A 24,282-nucleotide genomic window follows, 5' to 3' on the forward strand; every position below is an offset into this window, starting at 1 on the left:
TATCTCCTTGCTGCTACTCCCTCCGTAAACTTTAGATCACTATTTTTAGTGATCTACACGATCTTATATTAGTTTACAGAGGGAGTATTTGCGGATGCTTTTCGTTCTTGTCGCCATCTTTGCTAGGATTGAGCAGGAAGCAAGTGACAGTGAAAAGGTGAATTTCCTTTCTGAAAACATTTGGATGATCTTTGCTGCTCCTTTTAAGTTCTCTTTGCTGCTCCTTTTATAAGTGTCGATCGGTGGATGATTGCAGGCCGTCGCTCGCGGAATCGAATCGGATGGAGCACGTAGGCGAAGAACACAACGGGAGGCCGACCTAACTTGCTTGCCTTTCGTATCTATTCCCTCCTTTTTGGTTCTTTTGATATTTTGGATAGATAGTTGAGCATATATTCCCTGCGCCTGGGTGGATGATTGGTGCTGAAACTCCCAAGAATTGGCCTGACAGGTGATTAACAGCGGCTAGACAATCGGTAGCGATCAAGACACTCTGAATATGGAGATCCTCCGCCAAGGATATATAGTGGACTCCGGTAAATCTCTTTGTGCTTCGCTTTCCTTCTCGCCCACCAAATCGACCAAATCGTTACAAGAAACCATGATGAAATCCTTCTCATTCAGGGTATATATCCTGCATAGTGCTTAACCATTAACTTTGCATCATAGGTTCCACGAGCAATCATGTGCTCCACCACATTCATGAGGGCCCAGACACATCTTGACATACGGCAGTCAATGAGCGCGTGACGCCATGAGGTCTGCCGCGGCACTGCACATGAAACACTCACCCTCCTCTGATATGTGATGAATCCTCAAAGTTTCTCGTGTAGGGATCGAGTTTTTTGCCGGTCTCCATGCAAAGTTTTTCACATTTCCTAGGACTCCAGTTTTACACAAATTAGTCCATTGCTCCTGAGCCGCCCCTGTATCTGAGTTACTCCCACGATTCTCTAACCAATCTTCCCTTCTCCCTTTTTTATCAACAAGTAGCCGATATGCTGATCGGACCGAAAAAAACTCCGGTTTTTTCATAGTGCCAAGCCCACCAGTCACCTGAAGTGGACATGTTTAGCAGAATATTAGAAGCAGCTGCTGCATCGATGGAATTCATGTACACATAGTAAAAAGGCAGGGAGCGTGAGAGTAGCCTTGACCTGGGCCAAGTCCTTGCCAATGCCGACGCCAACATTGTCACACATCAAGCCTTGAGACTTTTGCGAGCTCTCACTGCTCATTTCCTTTTTACCTTTTGTGAGGTTTCAAATCTAAACAGGGACAAATAAATCGTAACTGTACACTATGCTGCGGTATGAGCATTTTGCATAAAAATAAATAGAGGTAATAGCACCATTTGAGTTCTGGATGTGATGATCTAGTCCAAAACTTGAGAAAGCAAACCATTTCATCCTACAACTTGCATCCAATGTGCAAATTTGGTCCAAGCCAATCAGACGACGACAAGTGGAGCCAAGTCAGCACAGCCCACTCCATCCGGTCAGCGCCGCACTTTTTGCAATTACCCCCGGCCTTAGCACAAATAAACCCGCACTACACCTCACAATTCGTCGCGATGGGCAAGCAGGTCGAGCAGTTTGCCACTCTGCGATGCAACATCTGTGCGCGCATCGGCAGAGAGAGGCGGCCGACACCATGCTGTGAGGTCCTTGTTCCTCATCAGCACCGGACATCTTGGCCTTCTTCTCGGCCAACAGCACGCCGACGGCCGCCGAAGAAGCAGATGTTCACCGCCAACCTCGTTTCGCAGTACAAAAATCATGTGAAGATACATTTGTTTACCAGCCTCTTGTCACTACAGTACTGATTGCAGTAAGATCTCACCGGAATGGACGTGTACTGTATGGCAGGCTCGTATGGTAAATCAACAAGTACTCCATCGGGAGCTCTCACGCCGTCGTGCATCCTGAAGCACCCCCAAGTTGATTTACCATACGAGAACTGGTCGTTACTAATGCGTTGGTCAGGCCGAGAGTTCAGACTTCACAGGCTGATGGCAAGTTTGGTTTTTGCAGGACTCAAGGAGGTGACCACGGCGTGCTGCGGCTCCGGCAAGTTCGACGGCAAGTCGGGTTGCACGCCCAACGCCACGCTGTGCGACAGCCGGCACAAGTACCTCTTCTGGGACCTGCTGCACGCCACGTCCAAGCTCGCCGCCGCGGCCATCTACAACGGCTCGCCGCACTTGGCAGCGCCCATAAATTTCAGGCAGCTAGCGGAGGACCAGTGCTAGATAGAGCACGCACGGGCCGCGTGCGCGGTCGTGTCTGTGACGGTGATGTTTGTGTGTAGGATATGCATGCACAGTGGTGTTCGTCTCTGGTTTCATTTGTGTATTATTAGGTGGGTGTGGATTCTAACACTAGTAGAAAAACCCCGTTCATCCCGGTTGGTTAGGGCCTTTTGTCCCGGTTCTTGAACCGGGACTAAAGGGTCGTTATTGATGCCCTAGACCTTTAGTCCCGGTTCTAATACGAACCGGGACAGATGGGCCTCCACATGGCCGATGTGCCGAGCCCAGGTAGGAGGGACCAAAGGCATCCACGCGTCAGCATTTCAGGGGTTGGGGTTTTTTTAAAGGGGGTTGGGGGTTTTGGGGGGTTAATTTAGGTGTTTCATATATTGTGTTAGCTAGCTAATTAATAGAGAGAAGTGTCCTCTTTCATGTCCGTGCTTGGTCGACGCTACGTGCTATACATAGAAAGGCCCTCGACACGCTAGCTAGTAAGAAAATGAAGGAAACCATTAAGTACAGAAGTTCGTCGTGCATACCGAGAGAAGTGATCGATCGACCTCTCCTTCTCCGAGAGATTGGTCGAACAACAAGTTTTCGTATTATCTATCCGACGCTACTGGCTACATACATATAAAATATGTAAGATCTCTTACAATCCCCTAGCATTTGAAATCACCTTCCACATGGTATTCTCCGGCTTTATTGATGACGTGGTCAAGAAATAATCCCGCCAATTCCTCTTGAATTGTTTTCATGCGATCTTGTGGTAGGAGTTCATTCCGCATCTGCCACGTCTAATTTGAAGAAGGGAGTTAATACATATATATGAATGAAACTCAACAGAAATGATGGTGTAATAAAATGAAATTGTGAATATTATTGCTTACGCACTTCATATTGTCATTTAGAGTAGCGCCGCTTATTTTCCAAAGTCGCGTTGTAGATGAACTCGCACACGTAGTATCCACAATAATTATTTCCTTGTTCCTGCCACAAGCACTTTAGAGAAACAGAGGTCAATCAAACTGATAATGAAGCATTATAAATGGCATTGATGAAAGTATAGCTATAGAATCAACGGGAGATGCGCGCAACTAGCTAGCTAGTAGTACTTACTTTCGGGTATGTATATCGCAGCTCCTTCGGCAGTCCCGGAGCTTCTGCGGTGAACTGTTTCCAAACCCTGCAAGACAAAGAAAATAATTATTATTACTTTAGATATCAGAAAATGTACAAAAAGTTGCCGATATGGTGTGATAATGATCAATTGAACTTACTTGTTGAGCATTTTAGTCATGTCCGCATAGGTTTCGGAATCTTTTTGTCTCGAGTCTAAGACGGTTACTAGTCCCCGCTCAAGCTTAATCTCCAGAAGAACATAGTGGAAGCTGCATACGCATGCATAACTCATCAATTACATTACTATAACCTCGCTCGAGTAATAAGGGAAACCGAATATGCACACGACAGTAACACTCACTCGAAGTTGTAAGGAAAGAGTATTAAATCTTTGTTTTGATTTTTGATCAACGATTGTAGCAAGTTGGCCTCGGCCTCTTCGGCGTTCTTTGTAACCCGAAATTCATCTATGATATTTGTGTTAATGAACCCAATATCATACATTTCTTGTTTTCTGCACTCGACGATCTTCGATCTGCATAATATAGTAAGGATAATTAATTATAAATACATGCAATGAAAGAGCTGAGCTATATATAGAGACTTAATGACAGAAATAGTACTTACAGACAGTAGCAAAAGACCGTTAATTTATCGAGGGCCTTTTGATTGAAGAACTTGAAGAACTCCTCAAATGGAACAGGCAACAGATCAGTTCCAACGAGGTCGTGCTCCTTTTTAATTCTTAGATACAAAGTATTCGTCCCCCCAGACTCTCTGCAGGTTTTCATGTACCAATTATGGAATCTTCGCATCATCGTTGTTAGAGATTTTTCATCTTTGACGAGAGGCTTCCCGTACTCGTATCTGTGTTCGTCCACCTCCATGAAATCAAAATGTACATCGTCAGGCGGATAATCTCTAAGATTGCTATAACCGGGCACCGTCCCCGGAGCATTAGCGACGATGTCGCTAGACACATTGAGCGGGGGGCACGATTGCTTTGCTTCTTCACCGAGCTGGGCAATTTTTTTCGCAGCTGTTCGTTCTTTTGACCTTTGATGTCTGACAGTACTTCCCGACTGCTCCGCTTCGAGATATGCCTTTTCAGTAATGCGCTCATAGTTGGTTTTCGGCGGAGACTTTGGTGGTTTCCTCAGGGCATCGATAGTGCGCTTTGCTTTCACCGGATCTACCTTCTCCTCCGGAGGTGGATGTCACTTTGCTTTCAACCCTTCAAAGAAGTCCTCCACTTCGGTCCGCACGATCTTCGCGTTTTCCTCCTCGGTCCTCTCGTACGGTAACTTCTCTAGAGGCTTGAGAGGTGGACCGTATCTGTATATTGCCTCCTGCCTCTGGCTGTACTGCTAGACGCCGGAGCAGACGGAGCGGCTGCGGCTGTCTTCTTTCGTGCTTGCTTACGAGGCGGAGGAGAAGGACTACGACGCGCCGGAGCAGCCAGGGCGGCGACGGGGAGGAGGAGGCTGCTTGCTGCTCGGGCGCGCCGGCGCAGGCGGAGTGCCGCCACACGCTGGAGAAGGAGGCTGAGTGCCCTGATCGTCACTCACCGGAGGAGGAGGCGGAGTGCCCTGACTCGCCGGAGGAGGAGGAGGAGGCGGAGGCATCCAGTTCGGAAGGTTGATGAAATCCTTCCGCCATAGGCATGGAGTCTTCAGAGCAGAACCCAGCCGAGTCTCCCCTTCACCGGTAGGGTGGTCAAGCTGGAGGTCCTCAAATCCCTGCGTTATTTCATCCACCGTCACCCTAGCATATCCTTCTAGAATCGGACGACAGTGAAAAGTTGCTCCGGGTTCAGAAGGTCGAACAGAGTCGACAGCCGCTTTGACTTTTAAGTTCTGTCATTGCGTCATAAGGTGGCAATTTTGAGACTCCGTGATAGCATCCACGGGGTAGCTAGCAGGAGCCGTCAAGACATGCTCCGGCTGAAGCAGCTCGGTGGAAGCCACGCTGCTTCTCCACTGAGATGACGGGGTAGCTTCGGGGGAAGCTTCGGCAGTTTGTTTGCTGCATTTGCTTCTCGTTCCTCTATCGCTTGTACCCTTGTGTGCAGCGCCTGCAGTTCGGTATGCTGCACTTTCTTCCTCCTCTCCTGGCATTTGTAACCGCCTGCGTCCGGAAACCCAGCCTTCCACGGAACGGAGCCTGGCGTGCCTCGTGTCCATTCAAGGTGCTCAGGATTCCCGAGGGCCATTGTGAGCTCGTCGTTCTTTCTGTCTGGAACGAACGTCCCTTGCTGCGCTGCATCGATATAGTGCTGAAGCCTCTTGACTGGTATTTTCATTTGCTCGTCCGTCCAACGGCACTTCCCTGATACAGGGTCCAAGGTTCCGCCAGCCCTGAAGAACCAAGTCCGGCAACGGTCTGGCCAGTTCATTGTCTCTAGTTCGATCCCTTTATGAAGCAGATCATTCTCAGCCTTGGCCCACTTAGGCCGGGCTTTGAGGTAGCCACCTGACCCCGTGCGATGGTGAAGCTTCTTCTCCGCAGCATTTTGCTTGTTTGTCGCCGACATCTTCTTACTCTTTTCCGATGTCTTGTGGGCCACAAATGCGGGCCAGTGATCTCCGATCTTCTCATATTTGCCAATGAATTCTGATGTCTCTTCTTTGTTGACAAACTTTTTCAGCTCATTCTTCCACCTCCTGAATAGGCCTGTCATCTTCTTAAGAGCATGAGACTTGATTAATTGCTCTTTAACTGGCTTCTCCGGATCCTCCTCTGGCGGTAGGGTAAAATTTTCCTTCAGCTCAGTCCAAAGATCATCTTTCTGCATCTCATTGACATAAGACACCTCAGGGTCTTTGTTCTTAGGCTTATACCATTGGTGGATGCTGATCGGGATCTTGTCCCTAACAAGAACCCCGCACTGAGCAGCAAATGCATCCTTTGTCCGGATGGGTTCAATCGGTTCGCCGTCGCGCGCGATTGCTGTGATCTCAAACCTTTCATCCGAGCGCAATTTTCTCTTGGGGCCTCGTCTCTTTACCGAAGTTGTGCTCGATCCGGAGGGCTAGAAAAAAGAAGAAAGACGAGAGTTAATTAATATGTGTACATATACCAAAATAATGAATGCATCAATTAGCTAGTCAGCACAGGCTTAACTAATATATATACCTGGCCGGACTCGGTTCTGTCACCGGAGCCGTCATCACGGTCTCCTTCTTGCAACGTCATTGGGTCACCGGAGCCATCATAATCATGTCTTTCCTCCTCCATTCTTCGATCACCATAGCCTGCTTCTTCACCCTGTTCTTCCAAACCATCATTGTCGTTAAGATACGACAAGATATCACCTCCGGCTAAGATTATGTCCCCCAACACCTCTTCTGCTTCCTCGTCTCGTATGTTCTCCATTGTTTAGGCAAATATTACAACATGGCAATTATTACACAAACATGACAGCAGGTGGATATATTAGTGGCAAACGTAGACCGAGCTTATTCCGGGTTTGGGGTGGCCTCGGCAACGCTTCAAGGATAGGGGCGCGGCGGGAGGGTAGGAGACCGACATCGTTTTTTTTCTAGGGTTTGGGTGTCCTCGAGAGTTTTGGTCGAGCGATAGGGCCGGGGGGTGCTCCCGTGGTATAAGTTATCACGGTCGAAGTTATCCGGGAGGGGGTTATATCGACAACGACGACATACATACATGGGAAAATAATGTTATCAGGGAGGGGGGTAGGCCGAACCCCCCCCCACACACACACACCTCGCGTTGAAGTTATCGGGACATGGGGATATATCGAAATTTTCTATATATAAAACTTTTTCATGGAACTTATCGGGACACGGGGTATATCGGCGGGAGGGGTAGGTTGACTTTTCTAAAAATGTAACTTTTGCATATATAAAACTTTTCCATGGATCATCATTTCTCATATATATCGAATATATATCCATAGTCATATATAAAAACTTTCTATATATGAACAAAAAACTTTCTATGAACAAAAAAACATTTTTCACATATATATTTAGCATATTCTAAAATTTCCTAACTCTTTTACAACCAGAAAAATTACATATATGGAAAAAACATTAATACACATATGAACAAAAATATACATATATGAACAAAAACATGCTCTGAACAATTTTTTTATGCATTTTGAACATCTACATACACATAGCCACATACATACACATATACATTATATATATATATATATATATATATATATATATATATATATATATATATATATATAGGGAAAAACAGAACCGGGTCGGCGCGGCGGCTCACAGCGGGGGCGGCTAGCGATGACGATGGTGACGGCGGGGGCGGCGAGGGCGCCGGCGCGCGGGGGCGGGACGGGGCAGGGGCTCGGGGCGCCGAGGCGGCGCGCGCGTCAGAGCAGGGGAGCTCGAGGCGGGGCGGCGTGTGGGGGCGGGGCGACGGTGACGAGGAGCGGGCGGCGACCCTTCGGGGCAAGTGCGCGGGGCGACGACGACGAAAAGCGGGCGATGATGGCGAGCATGGGCAGCCTGGCGGCGTCGATGATCTCGGCGTCGTGGGGGGCAAATGGTCGATGAAACTGAAAAATTCCTAAGTCCTGCTTATATACACAGAGTATTGGTCCCGGTTCGTGGCACCAACCGGGACCAATGCCCCCCTTTAGTCACGGTTGGTGCCACCAACCGGGACCAAAGGTCAGTTTTAGGCAGCCCAAAGGCCGGGAAACAGAGACCTTTGGTCCCAGTTGGTGGAATCAACCGGGACTAAAGGTGGGCATTGGTACCGGTTGGTGCCACGAAACGGGACCAATTCCCCCCTTTAATCCTGGTTGGTGCCACCAACCGGGACCAAAGGCCTTGCGCTGCACGCGGCCAAAAGTTTAGTCCCACCTCGCTAGTTGAGAGGGGCTCGGAGTGGTTTATAAGCCCTACTGCGGCTGCCCTCTCGAGCTCCTCTCAAATGCAGGCTTACGGGCCTAATGTCACACTATGCTGTCTGAGCTCCAGGTGTTTGGCTGGCTTGTTTTGGAGGCCTTCCCCTTGTAGGCTGTTGTGTAGCATGGTATTGTGAAGCTTGCTATGAGGTTTGTGTTTGTGTTGCTTGCTGTGAAGATTGGGCCCTCCCCCTATAGCAGTTTCTTTTTCTTTTGCCACTCTTTTAGATGTCCTTGGAGGATTTTTCTACAAAACAAATAGCAATTGTTAGTTGTTTCACATAGCTGAAAAGAAACTTGAAATTTGAAGAAGAAATCTTCAAGAATAAAGTAGAGAAATCATTTACACACTTTTGTTTCCTTTTTCCTCTTATTCTTGTACTTTCCTTTGTTGGGGTTTGTATTGCATTTCCTCATGTTATGCCCAGGTTTCCCACATAGACTACACTTGATCTTTGTCCTAATTTTAGATAATTTGTGTGCATGTTTAGGAGGCTCATCACTTCCCCTCCTTCTCTCTATCCTAGGCCTCCCAGGCATTTGCACATAGTCAGGAACTAAAGGCCTTGGTCTGTCAACGATTGGCCAGCTAGGCATGCCCTCCGTTGGCATCATATAGTGTTCATAGGTCCTCTTGTAGGCCTCAATGCTGTAGAAAGGTGCAATAAGTGATTCAATGTCATCAGGACCACATTGTGAAGCTGCAAGAGCATGAACACATATAATTCCTGACAATTGCCAATATCTACAAGAACATGTCCTTGCTTGCTTGTCAACTTTGCATGCATGCTGTCCTAACTTCACCTCATATCCATCTTTCCCATTTCATATTGTCTCACACTTCTCATTTAGTTGTATCAACTTGTCCACCTTTTTGAGGATTTCTGGACAAATTGTCCCATTCCATTTAACAGGCATAGCTCTATTCACTTGAATCCTTACTGTCACCTTTGCTCTAATTGCTTCAAACATGTTGATAATAGGAAGTCCTTTGTATTCTACTATCCAGTTGTTAAAGCTTTCACACATATTGTTATCTACTGAATCACAACATGATCCTTCTATGAACCATGATCTACACTAATGCTCTGGCTCTGACTGCATCATATCTCTTGCTCCATCTGGTGTGAGCTGAGCAAGCTTTGTCTGTTTAAATTGAATTGTACTCTGTTTGAGGATTTTGCACAAGCCAAAAACCTCTTCTGGTATGATTGATCCCTATGCTTTTTCTTCCAGTTAGCATAAATATGCCTAGCACAATTTCTATGTTCAGCATTTGGTACAACCTTGGAGATAGCATTGATAAGACCTTTCTGCTGATCTGATATGAACACCCATCCTTCACCTTGATTTGCAATCTCCAAGTCTTTATTTATCAATGCCATAAACCAGAACCAGGAGTCCTTATTTTCTACTTCAACAGCAGCCAAAGCAATGGGATACATTTGCCCATTGGCATCTCTTCCAAGAGCACACAATAGTTCTCCACTTTGAGCCCCCTTAAAGAAGCAACCATCCAATCCCACAACTTTCCTGCACCCTTCTATGAAACCTCTCTTGCAGGCCTGAAAGCACACATACAACCTTTGAAAAACAGGGATAGTTTCTTTAGGATTAAGCACTACTGCAACAGTGATGCCTGGATTGCTCCTCATTATTTCTAGCTGGTAATTAAACACCCTTGCATATTCTTCATGCATTGCTTCTCTAACTCTGTTTCTGACTATTTATTTTGCTTTCTTTATCTTGGAAACATGCACATCTACAAACAACTCCAACCTGATAGTGGCCTTAATAGATTTCACTTTCCAGCCTGGATTGGCCTTCATGATTCTCTCATACTTATGTGCAATTCTAGGAGCAGTTACCAACATGTTGTCTCTCCTCTGTGGGCATATATGGTTGTCTACAAGTGTAATGACCACCAACATATGACACACACTTCCTTGACTTCTCAAATTGGCCATTGTAAAAGAAATGAATGCCTAACCAATCTAGCTCAACCATTGCTTAACCTACAGCAAGCAATGAACAATTAGAACCTAAAGACATGAGCTTTTTCTACTTTCTACAGCAACTAGAGCAGATAACAACTATAGCAACTGCAGCAAGTAGAGCGGGAATGGGATGGGACTCACCTCAGTTCGTCTGCGCCGCCGCGGAACCAGTCTGACCCCTCCCTACAGCATCGGTCGCAACCCCGTCGACGAAGGCATCGAACTAGGGTTTGAGGAAGGGGGCAGGACAGCGGGCGTGGGAGAAGCAACACCTCGGGAAAGATTCGCCGGATGCACCGCTGCCGTAGCCGCCAACAGCACTCCGACCAGCCTTGCTCGCCTCAGATCACCACTGCCTCGATAGGGCCAGCGACGGCCACAGAGAGGGGAGAGGAATGGGGATTTTTTTGGTTCGAATCGAACCTGCGCCGCATCTCTATCCAGCCCGACTTGACAAGAGGGCCCCACCGAGTCAAAACCACCGTTGACCACTGCCACATCAGCCGCGGGTGAAGACAAACCGGCCAGGGTTTTTGTGTGTGTCCGGTTTTGGTTTGTTTAGGGGGTGGAAGAAGCCGAAATAAGATCAGGAGGTAAAGTGAACCACCCACTTTATTCAGGGTAGTAAAATGGACTTTTTTCTTTCTCAAATACTTGTTCAATATTTTTCAAATATTTGTTCAACAGTTTTATATACATGATCAACATTTTTCAAAATACTTGTTCAACATTTTTCAAATACTTGCCCAACATGTTCAAAATATTTGTTCAAGATCTTTCAAATATTTTTTGAAGAGTGTTTTGTGTAATATATATATTTAGAATATTTTAGAGTATAAACAAAAGAAAAATAAAAGGTGCGGATGGACTAGGCCTCTCACAAGGATAAGTATTTGTTGGGGAACGTAGTAATTTCAAAATTTTCCTATGCACACGCAAGATCATGGTGATACATAGCAACAAGAGGGGAGAGTGTGTCCACGTACCCTCGTAGACCGAAAGCAGAAGCGTTATGACAACGCGGTTGATGTAGTCGTATGTCTTCACGATCCGACCGATCCAAGCACCGAACGTACGGCACCTCCATGTTCTGCACACGTTCAGCTCGATGACGATCCCCGGACTCCGATCCAGCAGGGTGTCGGGGATGAGTCCCGTCAGCACGACGGCGTGGTGACGATGATGATGTTCTACCGACGCAGGGCTTCGCCTAAACTCCGCGACGATATGACCGAGGTGGAATATGGTGGAGGGGGGCACCGCACACGGCTAAGGAACGATCACGAAGATCAACTTGTGTGTCCTAGGGTGCCCCCCTGCCCCCGTATATAAAGGAGCAAGGGGGGAGGCCGGCCGGCCCTTGTGGGCGCGCCAAGGAGGAGGAGTCCTCCTCCTAGTAGGAGGAGGACTCCCTCTTTCCTACTCCTACTAGGAGGGGAAAGGAAGGGGGAGAGGGAGAGGGAAAGAGGGGGGCGCCGCCCCCCTCTCCTAGTCCAATTCAGACCAGAGGGGGAGGGGGCACGCGGCCCATCCTGGCTGCCCCTCTCTCTCTCCACTAAAGCCCATAAGGCCCAATACTCCTCCCGGGGGGAGTTCCGGTAACCCTCCGGCACTCCGGTTTTCTCCGAAATCATCCGGAACACTTCCGGTGTCCGAATATAGTCGTCCAATATATCGATCTTTATGTCTCAACCATTTCGAGACTCCTCGTCATGTCCGTGATCACATCTGGTACATCAAAACTTACAAACTCATAATAAAACTGTCATCGTAACGTTAAGCGTGAGGACCCTATGGGTTCGAGAACTATGTAGACATGACCTAGAACTGTTTACGGTCAATAACCAATAGTGGAACCTGGATGTTCATATTGGCTCCTACATATTCTACGAAGATCTTTATCGGTCAAACCGCATAAAAACATACGTTGTTCCCTTTGTCATCGGTATGTTACTTGCCCGAGATTCGATCGTCGGTATCCAATACCTAGTTCAATCTCATTACCGACAAGTCTATTTACTCGTTCCGTAATACATCATCCCGTAACTAACTCATTAGTTACAATTCTTGCAAGGCTTAAGTGATGTGTATTACCGAGAGGGACCAGAGATACCTCTCCGACAATCGGAGTGACAGAACCTAATCTCGAAATACGCCAACCCAACATGTACCTTCGGAGACACCTGTAGAGCACCTTTATAATCACCCAGTTATGTTGTGACGTTTGGTAGCACACAAAGTGTTCCTCCGGTAAACGGGAGTTGCATAATCTCATAGTCATAGGAGCATGTATAAGTCATGAAGAAAGCAATAGCAACATACTAAACGATCAAGTGCTAAGCTAACGGAATGGGTCAAGTCAATCACATCATTCTCCTAATGATGTGATCCCGTTAATCAAAGGACAACTCATGTCTATGGCTAGGAAACTTAACCATCTTTGATTCAACGAGCTAGTCAAGTAGAGGCATACTAGTGACACTATGTTTGTCTATGTTTTCACACATGTATTATGTTTCTGGTTAATACAATTCTAGCATGAATAATAAACATTTATCATGATATAAGGAAATAAATAATAACTTTATTATTGCCTCTAGGGCATATTTCCTTCAGTCTCCCACTTGCACTAGAGTCAATAATCTAGTTCACATCGCCATGTGATTTAACACCAATGTTCATATATGTATATGATTAACACCCATAGTTCACATCGTCATGTGACCACCACCCAAAAGGTTTACTAGAGTCAATAATCTAGTTCACATCGCTATGTGATTAACACCCAAAAGAGTACTAAGGTGTGATCATGTTTTGCTCATGAGAGAGGCTTAGTCAACGGTTCTGTCATATTTAGAGCCGTATGTATTTTGCAAATATTCTATGTCTACAATGTTCTGCACGGAGCTACTCTAGCTAATTGCTCCCACTTTCAATATGTATCCAGATTGAGACTTAGAGTCATCTGGATCGGTGTATAAGCTTGCACCGATGTAACTCTTTACGACGGGCTCTTTTATCACCTCCATAATCGAGAAATGTTTCCTTAGTCCTCACTAAGGATATTCTTGACCAATGTCCAGTGATCTACTCCTAGATCACTATTGTACTCCTTTGCCAAATTCAGAGCAAGGTATACAATAGGTCTGGTACATTGCATAACATACTTTATAGAACCTATGACTGAGGCATGGGGAATGACTTTCATTCTCTTTTCTATTCTCTGCCGTGGTCGGGATTTGAGTCTTACTCAGTTTCACACCTTTGCAACACAGGCAAGAACTCTTTCTTTGACTGTTCCATTTTGAACTACTTCAAAATCTTGATAAGGTATGTACTTATTGAAAAACTAATCAAGTGTCTTGATCTATCTCAATAGATTTTGATGCTCAATATGTATGTAGCTTTAATGAGGTCTTTTTTTTAAAGAACTCCTTTCAAATACTCCTTTATGCTTTCCAAAAAAATTCTACATCATCTCTGATCAACTCACATATATTTATCAGAAAGGCGGTAGTGCTCCCACTCACTTTATTGTAAATACAGGCTTCACCGCAAGTCTGTATAAAACTATATACTTTGATCAACTTATCAAAGCGTATATTCCAACTCTGAGATGCTTGCACCAGTCCATAGATAGATCGCTGGAGTTTGCACATTTTGGTAGCACCTTTAGGATTGACAAAACCTTCTGGTTGTATCATATACAACTCTTCTTTAATGAATCCATGAAGGAATGTAGTTTTGACACCCATTTGCCAAATTTCATAAAATGTGGCAATTGCTAACATGATTCGGACAAACTTTTAAGCATCGATACGAATGAGAAAATCTCATTGTATTCAACACCTTGAACTTTGTCAAAAACCTTTTTTCGACAAGTCTAGCTTTGTAGATAGTAACACTACTATCAGCGTCCGTCTTCCTCTTGAAGATCCATTTATTTTCTATGGCTTGCCGATCATCGGGCAAGTCCACCAAAGTCCACACTTTGTTCTCATACATGGATCCCATCTTAGATTTCATGGCCGTCGGTGTCAAAACCGGCAGTCTCGGGTAGGGGGTCCCGAACTGCGCGTCTAGGCGGATGGTAATAGGAGACAAGGGACACGATGTTTTTACCCAGGTTCGGGCCCTCTCGATGGAGGTAAAACCCTACTCCTACTTGATTAATATTGATGATATGGGTAGTACAAGAGTAGATCTACCACGAGATCAGAGAGGCTAAACCCTAGAAGCTAGCCTATGGTATGATTGTTGTTCGTCCTACGGACTAAAACCCTCCGGTTTATATAGGCACCGGATAGGGTTAGGGATACACAGAGTCGGTTACAATGGTAGGAGATCTACATATCCGTATCGCCAAGCTTGCCTTCCACGCCAAGGAAAGTCCCATCCGGACACGATACGAAGTCTTCAATCTTGTATCTTCATAGTCCAGGAGTCCGGCCAAAGATGATAGTTCGGCTATCCGGACACCCCCTAGTCCAGGACTCCCTCAGTAGCCCCTGAACCAGGCTTGAATGACGACGAGTCCGGCGCGCATATTGTCTTCGGCATTGCAAGGCGGGTTCCTCCTCCGAATACTTCATAGAAGATTTTGAACATAAGGATAGTGTCCGGCTCTGCAAAATAATTTCCACATAACACCGTAGAGAGAATAATATTCACACAAAATCAATCTGCTGACGTATTCCGCAGCGTGCCATCACGCCACGGCCAAGTCTTTGTTTGAATCATTTTTTACTGTGCCGCCTCAGCGCGTTTAGCGAGGCGGTTTCCTTGGCACGTCTTGTCAAAGCAGAGATCGTGTCCCTGTTGGAAATATGCCCTAGAGGCAATAATAAAAGGATTATTATTATATTTCCTTGTTCGTGAAAATTGTCTTTTATTCATGCTATAATTGTATTATCCGGAAATCGTGATACACGTGTGAATACATAGACCACAATATGTCCCTAGTGAGCCTCTAGTTGACTAGCTCGGTGATCAATAGATAGTCATGGTTTCCTGACTATGGATATTGGATGTCATTGATAACGGGATCACATCATTAGGAGAATGATGTGATGGACAAGACCCAATCCTAAGCATAGCACAAGGTCGTGTAGTTCGTTTTGCTAGAGCTTTTCCAATGTCAAGTATCCTTTCCTTAGACCATGAGATCATGTAACTCCCGGATATCGTAGGAGTGCTTTGGGTGTACCAAACGTCACAACGCAACTGGGTGACTATAAAGGTGCACTACAGGTATCTCCGAAAGTGTCTGTTGGGTTGACACGGATCGAGACTGGGATTTGTCACTCCATATGACGGAGAGGTATCTCTGGGCCCACTTGGTAATGCATCATCATAATGAGCTCAAAGTGACCAAGTGTTTGGTCACGGGATCATGCATTACGGTATGAGTAAAGTGACTTGCCGGTAACGAGATTGAACGAGGTATTGGGATACCGACGATCGAATCTCGGGCAAGTAACGTACCGATTGACAAAGGGAATTGTATACGGGGTTGCTTGAATCCTCGACATCGTGGTTCATCCGATGAGATCATCGAGGAGCATGTGGGAGCCAACATCGGTATCCAGATCCCGCTGTTGGTTATTGACCGGAGAACCGTCTCGGTCATGTCTGCATGTCTCCCGAACCCATAGGGTCTACACACTTAAGGTTCGGTGACGCTAGGGTTGTATCAATATGAGTATGCAGCAAACCAAAAGTTGTTCGGAGTCCCGGATGAGATCCCGGACGTCACGAGGAGTTCCGGAATGGTCCGGAGGTAAAGAATTATATATAGGAAGTGTTGTTTCGGCCATCGGGAGAGTTTCGGGGGTCACCGGTATTGTACCGGGACCACCGGAAGGGTCCCGGGGGTCCACCGGGTGGGGCCACCTATCCCGGAGGGCCCCGTGGGCTGAAGTGGGGAGGGAACCATCCCCTAGTGGGCTGGTGCGCCTCCCCCTTGCCCCCCCTGCGCCTAGGGTTAGAAACCCTAGGGTGGGGGGGCGCACCACTTGCCTTGGGGGGTACTCCACCCCCTGGCCGCCGCCCCCTTGGGAGTTGCCCATCTGCAGGGCTGGCGCCCCCCCTGGGGGCCTATATAAAGGAGGGGGGAGGGAGGGCAGCCACACCCTGCATCTTGGCGCCTCCCTCTTCCCTGCTACACCTCTCCCTCTCGCAGAAGCTCGGCGAAGCCCTGCTGCGGTGACTGCTGCATCCATCACCACGCCGCCGTGCTGCTGGATCTTCATCAACCTCTCCTTCCCCCTTGCTGGATCAAGGAGGAGACGTCACGCTGACTGTACGTGTGTTGAACGCGGAGGTGCCGTCCGTTCGGCGCTAGGATCTCCGGTGATTTGGATCACGACGAGTACGACTCCCTCAACCCCGTTCTCTTGAGCGCTTTCGCTCGCAATCTACAAAGGTATGTAGATGCACTCCGATCACTCGTTGCTAGATGAACTCATAGATGGATCTTGGTGAACGTAGGAATTTTTTTTATTTTATGCAACGTTACCCAACAGTCCCCTTATTCCGGGATTCTCATCAATACAGACATGGGTAACCCAACCGCGCCATTGATTACGGCACTTGGAAGATAAGAGAGTTTTACCAGGCTGGTGGGGGCGCTTAGTTGCGTCCGTCCATATAAGGGGATAAGGATCCACCTTTTCACCTACGCCTTCTTCCTCCTTTGCTTATCCATTTCCGCGCACTCAAGCTCCAGCGCTCAAGTCCGCACATCTCTCCTCAACCTTCTCGAGCATGTCCGGAGCGGGAGGCAAGTGGATGGCCTCCTCCGTCATGGAGGGGCACATCACAAGACCGCGGGAGGCCGGATACTTGTCCGGCGACATCGCGTGTCGGCTCCCGACCAAGGGGCAGCTCATCCCCACCCCCAGGCCCCATGAGAGGGTGGTGTTCCTCACCCACTTCCTCCGCGGACTAGGTTTTCCACTTCACCCATTTGTCCGGGGGCTCATGTTCTACTACGGCCTGGATTTCCACGATCTGGCCCCAAACTTCATCCTCAATATCTCGACGTTTACCGTCGTGTGCGAGGCCTTCCTCTGCATCCAGCCCCACTTCGGCTTATGGTTGAAGACCTTTAGCGTCAAGCCGAAGATAGTGGGCGGCCGACAAGCGAAGTGCGGAGGCGCCATGGCGGGCAGGATGCCCAACGTCACATGGCTTGAGGGCTCCTGCGTGGAGACCATAAAGGGGTGGCAATCGGGATGGTTCTACATCACCGAGCCGCGCGACTCCATATGGGCGGCGGCCCCTGAATTCAGATTTGGCTTCCCCACCCGGCTCACATCATGGAAAGAGACGGGCCTGACATGGGGTGATTCGGAAGAGCTGGCCGGACTCCAAACCTGTGTCCGAAACCTGGTGGACAAGAACCTCAAGCTTGTCAACGTAGTCCAGGTTATGCTCATCCGCCGGATTCTCCCATGCCAGCAACGGGCCTTCAATTGGTGGGAGTTCGATCCGCAACAGCACCGGACCTTGAGCCGGCTCTTCGACACTACGTACGAAGATGCCTGGATGGTGCTGTCCAAGGGCGCCGAAGCTCCCGCATCTGCTACCGAAGATCGCGGATTCCGCTCGCAGCGTCAAGCCAGCGAGGTAAGTTATTTTGCCCTTTATGGGACTCTTTTTTCATAGTTTGACTCTATGCGGGATCTAAAACTCCCTAACCTTTGACAGGACTGGCTGAAGACATCCGGACAGATTAACTGTCCAGATCCTTTGCCAGAAGACCCAGCGGACGCCCGCTTGACGGGGCTGCTGGTTCCGGCACCTCACGTGGTGTCGGAGAAGAAGGCCAAGAAGGAGGCCACGGGAACTCGAAGGAGCTCCCGGTACCAGGTGCTGTCAGATTCTGAAACAGAATTCTCTCCTGAGGAGGAGGAAAAAGAAGCCTCTCCCCCAGCGGGGGAAGAGAAGAAAAGGAAGGCCGCCCCGACTGGGAGGCCGGAGGGTCCAAGAAGGGAAGAACCCTTCCTCCGGACGTCTCCACCAACGCCAACGACGGCGAGGAGGAGTGGACCTCGAGGGCCAAGCCTCTGGCAAGATCGTAAGTGTCCGGAACCCCATGGTTTTTTTATTTACTGCATAGTGTTCTCTAATGTCGAGCAATCATGCAGCCCGCACAAGGGCGAGCTTGCTGCTTCGTCAAGCGGGTCCCTGAATTCGTCCGAAGTGGAGAGCACTTCTCTTCCGGCCGCCTCCTCGCCTCGCACCACCGACGACGCCGAGGTGGGGCCCCAAGGGGGGCCTGGTCAAGAGGAGGTGGCGCAGGAGGCGCCACAAGGCAGCCTCCCAGACTCCAGGCGTGAGGGGAGCAAGATCCCCAGGGGCTCTAAGCCCGACCCTTGTCCGGACTCCATACCTAAACCTTCAATGGTTCCGAAGTCCGGCAAGCGACCCCTTCGTAAGAAGGGTAAGACGCCGGTGTCCTCCATCCAACCGGAGGCACCGGACAACTTGCTGGAGGCGCTTAACAGCGCCTCCATCAAGGAGGCGCACCGCACTGTTATGAGTGCGGTGATCCAGAAAGTTCAGTCCACCAAGAGCGGGCTGACTGAAGCTTGCAACAGCCTTCTAACAGGCTTTCAGGTAAGTTTTCAATATATGCAAGAATATTACCGCATAGACAGTAGCCCCTGATGCTTAGTTCGGTGTTCGGAGAGAAAAGCCGGACTGAGGATCTAAAAAGATATACGCAGGAGTCTAACATAATTATGTCAATATGGGAATGCAGGCTGCCCTGCTGACCTCTGCCGCACTGACTGCAGAGGTCAATGTATTAAAGGAGAGCCTCGAGCGGTCCGAGAACGAGCTCGGCCAAGCCAAGAAGCAGCTCGAGGACAAGGAAGGTAAGTAATACCTTATTAAAGTAATACCTTATAGAAAGGAGTTGGTTGCAAAAAAGACAGGAATAACATGGGTGTTGTAGGGGCCACGAACGAGGTGGCGACCCTAAAGGAAGTGGTGATCGCGGTCGAAAACAAAGCGGCCGCGGAGCGCACCGAGCAAGAGAAGGGGGAGGCGCAGCTCGCGGAGGTACGGCAAGAGCTCCAAGCTCTCGTGAAAAAACACGAGGGTTTGGAGCGTGACTCGAAGACCCGAGAGTCCGAGCTTGCCTCGGCTCTTGAGAGTGCCAAAGCCGCTAAGGCCGAAGCCCGAAAAGCCCTCCAGGAAATTGAGGCGATGAAGAAGATAGCGGCGGGTAAGGCATTCTTTATGCAAAGCAAGAATGTAAAAGTCAATTATCTGTTACTTACCCGAATCCGGAGCTCTCCAGGAGCCTTCGCAGATCTGCCCCGCAGTGTATCCGATGCCGCCGCTTTCTGCCGAGCCGAAGAGGGGAGCTCGACGGAGAAGGTGTTTTGGTCTCAGTATGCTGAGGCCGAACATCCGGTGCCCTTGAGCGACCAACTGAAGCAATTGATCGAGCTCCACAAGGTCGCCGAACAGGCCATGAAGGGCCTTATAGCTGGGCTGTGGCCAAATGAGGCCATGCCTGGGAGCTACTTCGGGCTAGTGCGGCGGCTGGTAGACGCATGTCCATGGATCGAAGTAATCAAGCGCTCTGTCTGCATCGAAGGTGCCCATATGGCCCTTGCCCGTGCTAAGGTGCACTGGGGCAAGCTGGACGGTGAGAAGCTTGTGAAGGACGGATCACCAGCGGGCAAGGAGCATCGCAAGCCCGAAATGTATTATAAGGGCGTCCTGGAGGGTGCCCGCCTGATAGCAGGTGAATGCTCCAAAGATGTAATTTTTGAATAGACTCGCATTTGTTATCCTGTACGCTGAAAACTTGTTCATATGCGCTAAGCAATGCTTGTGAATTTAAAATATTACCTTCTGTGCGGCCGTTTATCAAATCTGAGAGATGGCAAGTCGTTGGCTTCAGCCCCCATGCCACGAGTGCTGGGGTGTTCGGGATAAACTTGAGCGCTCTTGTTCCCATTCTTGGGTCCTACGAGGGAGGCGCTCAATGCAACGAACCAGGCAACCGGACTTATAGTGCTTGAACACTCTCACTTAGCCATAGAATTCTATAATTTGAAATTTCGGCGAAGCCCCTAGTATTCGGAAGACCGAGTTCGGGGCGCTATCCACGCCTTGGCCGGACAATGCCGGTTCCTCGCTCTAAGCGGCATAAGTCTTTAGGGACCCGAAAAAACCTCTCAAACAGCGACCAGCTCTCGCCTTATCATGACGGTCAGTTTTAGCTTTCTCCACTGAGGTGCTCAACCCAGCTCAACCGGGGCACAATCGCAGTGGTTCTCCCAGTGCTACCTTAGCCGATATAACGGAACGTAAGGTACCAAAACATGGGAGCCGGGAAAACCCAACTATTGACCCAAGACATGATTCGGAGCCGATGCATATAATGCTATAAGTTTGGGGTGCCGCACTTGTGAAAGTGTTCGGACTTATCACACCATTCTATGGGGTACTTAAGCCCCTGGTGTATTGACCGTACCAAAGTGTACGGGTGCAACATGTCATAGATGAACATATATGGAAAAAGAGAATGCAATAATAAGCAGAAGCTATGTATTGTTTGTTCAAAAAGATACTGCAATGAAAGTAGAACGATACAAATAGTGCGGTAAGCAAGGATGTGACTATTTAACATGTTCCCCTCCAGGGGTAAGCTGCGGGGTGGTATGTGAAACAGGTATAATGCTCGTAGTAGAGACCACCTGGGCACTCGACGTAGCTTTCTGCTTCCTTGGCTGTTGCATCGTGAGTTCAGCAATTCTAGTGCCGGACAGGGCTTCTGGAAGACGGAGTCCTGAAAGTAAGAGAAAAGAAGAAAGAAAAAGAATGACACAATCGGGAGCCCCTGGTGCGGTTGAGCCACACTCTGGGTGTGCCGTGGTCGTGCCCCTCCCCTTATGCCCATGGTATCTCCAGAGGTAGTGTACGCGTAGTACTGGCTTCGCGATTTCGCCAGGGCTGGGGTTGGGGCCGCATTGCTACGCTTGCTCGGATCGTGCCAGGTGGTTTTGCTGTAGGTTACTTCGGGCGCGCTTGACGGTGTCCGGACGTTTAATGGCCGGACTCGAGAATTGCCTTAAGAGGCTGCTTTGCACTTTTGCCACTAGGGCCGCCGTATGCTCCTCCGTTCGGAGAGAGCGTTCGGTGCTTCCATTGACCGTAATTACTCCTCGAGGGCCTGGCATCTTGAGCTTGAGATATGCGTAGTGCGGCACCGCATTGAACTTTGCAAATGCGGTTCGTCCAAGCAGTGCATGATAGCCGCTGCGGAACGGGACTATGTCAAAGATTAACTCTTCGCTTCGGAAGTTATCCGGGGATCCGAAGACCACTTCAAGTGTAACGGAGCCTGTACAGTTGGCCTCTACACCTGGAATGACGCCTTTAAAGGTCGTCTTTGTGGGTTTAATCCTTGAGGGGTCTATGCCCATTTTGCGCACTGTATCCTGGTAAAGCAGGTTCAGGCTGCTGCCGCCGTCCATCAGGACTCTAGTGAGGTGGAATCCGTCAATGATTGGGTCAAGAACCAATGCGGCGAATCCGCCGTGTCGGATGCTAGTAGGGTGGTCCCTTCGATCAAAAGTGATCGGGCAGGAGGACCACGGGTTGAACTTTGGGGCGACTGGCTCCATCACATATACGTCCCTTAGTGCACGCTTCCGCTCCCTTTTGGGTATGTGGGTTGCGTATATCATGTTCACCGTCCGCACTTGTGGGGGAAAGCCCTTCTGTCCTCTATTGTTCGGCGGTCAGGGCTCCTCCTCGTCATCGCTATGCAGCCCCTTGTCATTGAGTTCGGCATTTAACTTGCCTACCTGCTTGAACACCCAACAATCTCTGTTGGTGTGGTTGGCTGGTTTTTCGGGGGTGCCATGTATCTGGCACAAGAGATCGAGTATTTGGTCCAAGTTGGACGGGTCCTGGGTATTTCTTTTGAATGGCTTCTTCCGCTGACCGGGTTTAGAGCCTCTGAATCCGGCATTTACTGTCGTATCTTCAGTATTGTCACCGTTAATGCGGCGTTTATTCTTGTTGCGACGTGACCTGTCATTACTGTCCTTGGTATCCGAACTACCAGGGTGTTTGGCCAAGTTGTTGCTTCGAGCTAGCCAGCTGTCCTCTCCCGCGCAGAAGCGGGTCATGAGTGATGTGAGGGCTGCCATGGATTTCGGCTTTTCCTGTCCTAGGTGCCGGGCAAGCCACTCGTCGCGGATGTTATGTTTGAAGGCTGCAAGGGCCTCTGCATCCGGACAGTCAACGATTTGATTTTTCTTGGTTAAGAACCGTGTCCAGAATTGTCTGGCCGATTCATCTGGCTGCTGAATTATATGGCTAAGGTCATCGGCGTCTGGTGGTCGCACATATGTGCCCTGGAAGTTATCGAGGAATGCGGCTTCCAGGTCTTCCCAACAACCAATTGATTCTGCTGGCAAGCTGTTGAGCAAATGCCGAGCTGGTCCTTTAAGCTTGAGTGGGAGGTATTTTATGGCGTGTAGATCATCACCGCGAGCCATGTGGATATGGAGGAGATAGTCCTCGATCCAGACCGCAGGATCTGTGGTACCATTGTATGATTCGATGTTTACGGGTTTGAAGCCCTCAGGGATTTGATGATCCATTACTTCATCTGTGAAGCATAGTGGGTGTGCGGCGCCTCTGTATTGGGCTATATGACGACGTAGCTCATATGAGCTTTGTCTACTGTGTTCGGCCCGGCCGGGGTTGCTGTATCCGGCGTGACGGTAATCATCCCGAGTCGTTGGGTGCCCACGCGATCTGTAGATCGATCTTGTTTGCTTTGCCTTATCCTCCAGTATATCTCGCAAGTCCGGCGCGTTCTCCCGTGCCTTGGTACTTTTTGAGCGGCGTCGGGGCGTGGCTTGAGCGGAGGGCCGAGAGGCTTCTCTGTCGCGGCCACGGGGTGGCCGGTCTGCCATGTCGTGCGCTGGTGATGCGGGTGCTTCCTCCTCTGATCGAGGCAACGGCCTGCGTTTGGGGTAGCTTTTGGAGGGGCGTTCGAGTTCGTACTCTTCGGCTGCAAGGACTTCAGTCCATCTGTCAGCTAGCAAGTCTTGGTCAGCTCTAAGCTGCTGCTGCTTTTTCTTGAGGCTACTCGCCTGGCCATAAGTCTGCATTTGAGACGCTCCTGTTCGGCGGGATCCTCAGGCACGACAAATTCGTCGTCGTCGAGGCTTGCCTCATCTTTGGAGGGAGGCATATAATTATCGTCCTCTACCTCTCTGTCTGCCGCTCTATCATGAGGGCTGGCTTCTCCCTCCTCCTGTGTTGAATCCTGCTGGAGGGGGTTATCTTCGGCACTGTCCGGGGTGTTATTATCTCCCGTGCCGGAATCGCTGTTTTTGCTGTGGCGGGATTTAGAGCGGCGCCGCTGACGTCGGCGCTTGGGTTGTTGCTTAGAGGGGTCATCCTCCGCTGTTCCATCGCCATTCCCATCTTTTGGGATGTCCACCATGTATATGTCATATGACGAGGTGGCCTTCCAGTGCCCCGTGGGCGCTGGCTCTTGATCGTCTCCGGCACCGTCGTCCATAACGTCGATGTCTTCGGAGTCGAAGTCGAGCATGTCGGTTAAATCATCGACAGTGGCTACAAAGTGGGTGGTGGGTGGGTGTTGAATTTCTTCGTCGTCCGAATCCCAACCTTCCTGACCGTAGTTCGTCCAGGGCTCCCTTGACAAAGAGAGAGACTTTAATGAGTTCAGGATATCGCCAAAGGGCGAGTGCTGAAAGATGTCCGCGACGGTGAAATCCATAACCGACGCCCAATCGGACTCGACTGGCAGGGGCGCGGGAGGTTCGGAGTCCGGCACCTCGGAGTCACGGGATCTGCAAAGGACAGGGATGGTGTTCGGCTCAATCGCCGTAGAGATCGTAGCCCCCGAGGTGGTGTCCAACCACTCATCCTCGATCGGCGAAACCGGCTTTGAACTAAGGGTCGGAGCGGACGCTGGTACGGCCTCCAGGACA

General features: G+C 49.1%; 1 protein-coding gene across 1 annotated transcript; it reads left to right on the top strand.

Annotated features, from left to right (window-relative positions):
- The first annotated feature begins 1,573 nt into the window (after window positions 1–1,573).
- Window positions 1,574–2,256, top strand: LOC119339574 (GDSL esterase/lipase At4g28780-like). The gene is made up of 3 exons (XM_037611580.1): window positions 1,574–1,663; window positions 1,891–1,939; window positions 2,034–2,256. The coding sequence occupies exons 1-3, from the start codon at window positions 1,574–1,576 to the stop codon at window positions 2,249–2,251; spliced, it is 357 nt and encodes a 118-aa protein (XP_037467477.1). The 3' UTR covers window positions 2,252–2,256.
- Window positions 2,257–24,282: the final 22,026 nt, after the last annotated feature.

The sequence above is a fragment of the Triticum dicoccoides genome, chromosome 7B, assembly GCF_002162155.2.
Source record: "Triticum dicoccoides isolate Atlit2015 ecotype Zavitan chromosome 7B, WEW_v2.0, whole genome shotgun sequence".
NCBI lineage: Eukaryota > Viridiplantae > Streptophyta > Magnoliopsida > Poales > Poaceae > Triticum > Triticum dicoccoides.

Excerpts from the sequence above, each read along its gene's own strand:
- LOC119339574 (XM_037611580.1), top strand. The coding sequence starts at position 1,574 with ATGGGCAAGCAGGTCGAGCAGTTTGCCACTCTGCGATGCAACATCTGT. Across the intron at positions 1,664-1,890 it reads GGCCGACACCATGCTGTGAG|TACTCCATCGGGAGCTCTCA; the intron begins GTCCTTGTTCCT and ends TAAATCAACAAG. Across the intron at positions 1,940-2,033 it reads GCATCCTGAAGCACCCCCAA|GACTCAAGGAGGTGACCACG; the intron begins GTTGATTTACCA and ends TGGTTTTTGCAG.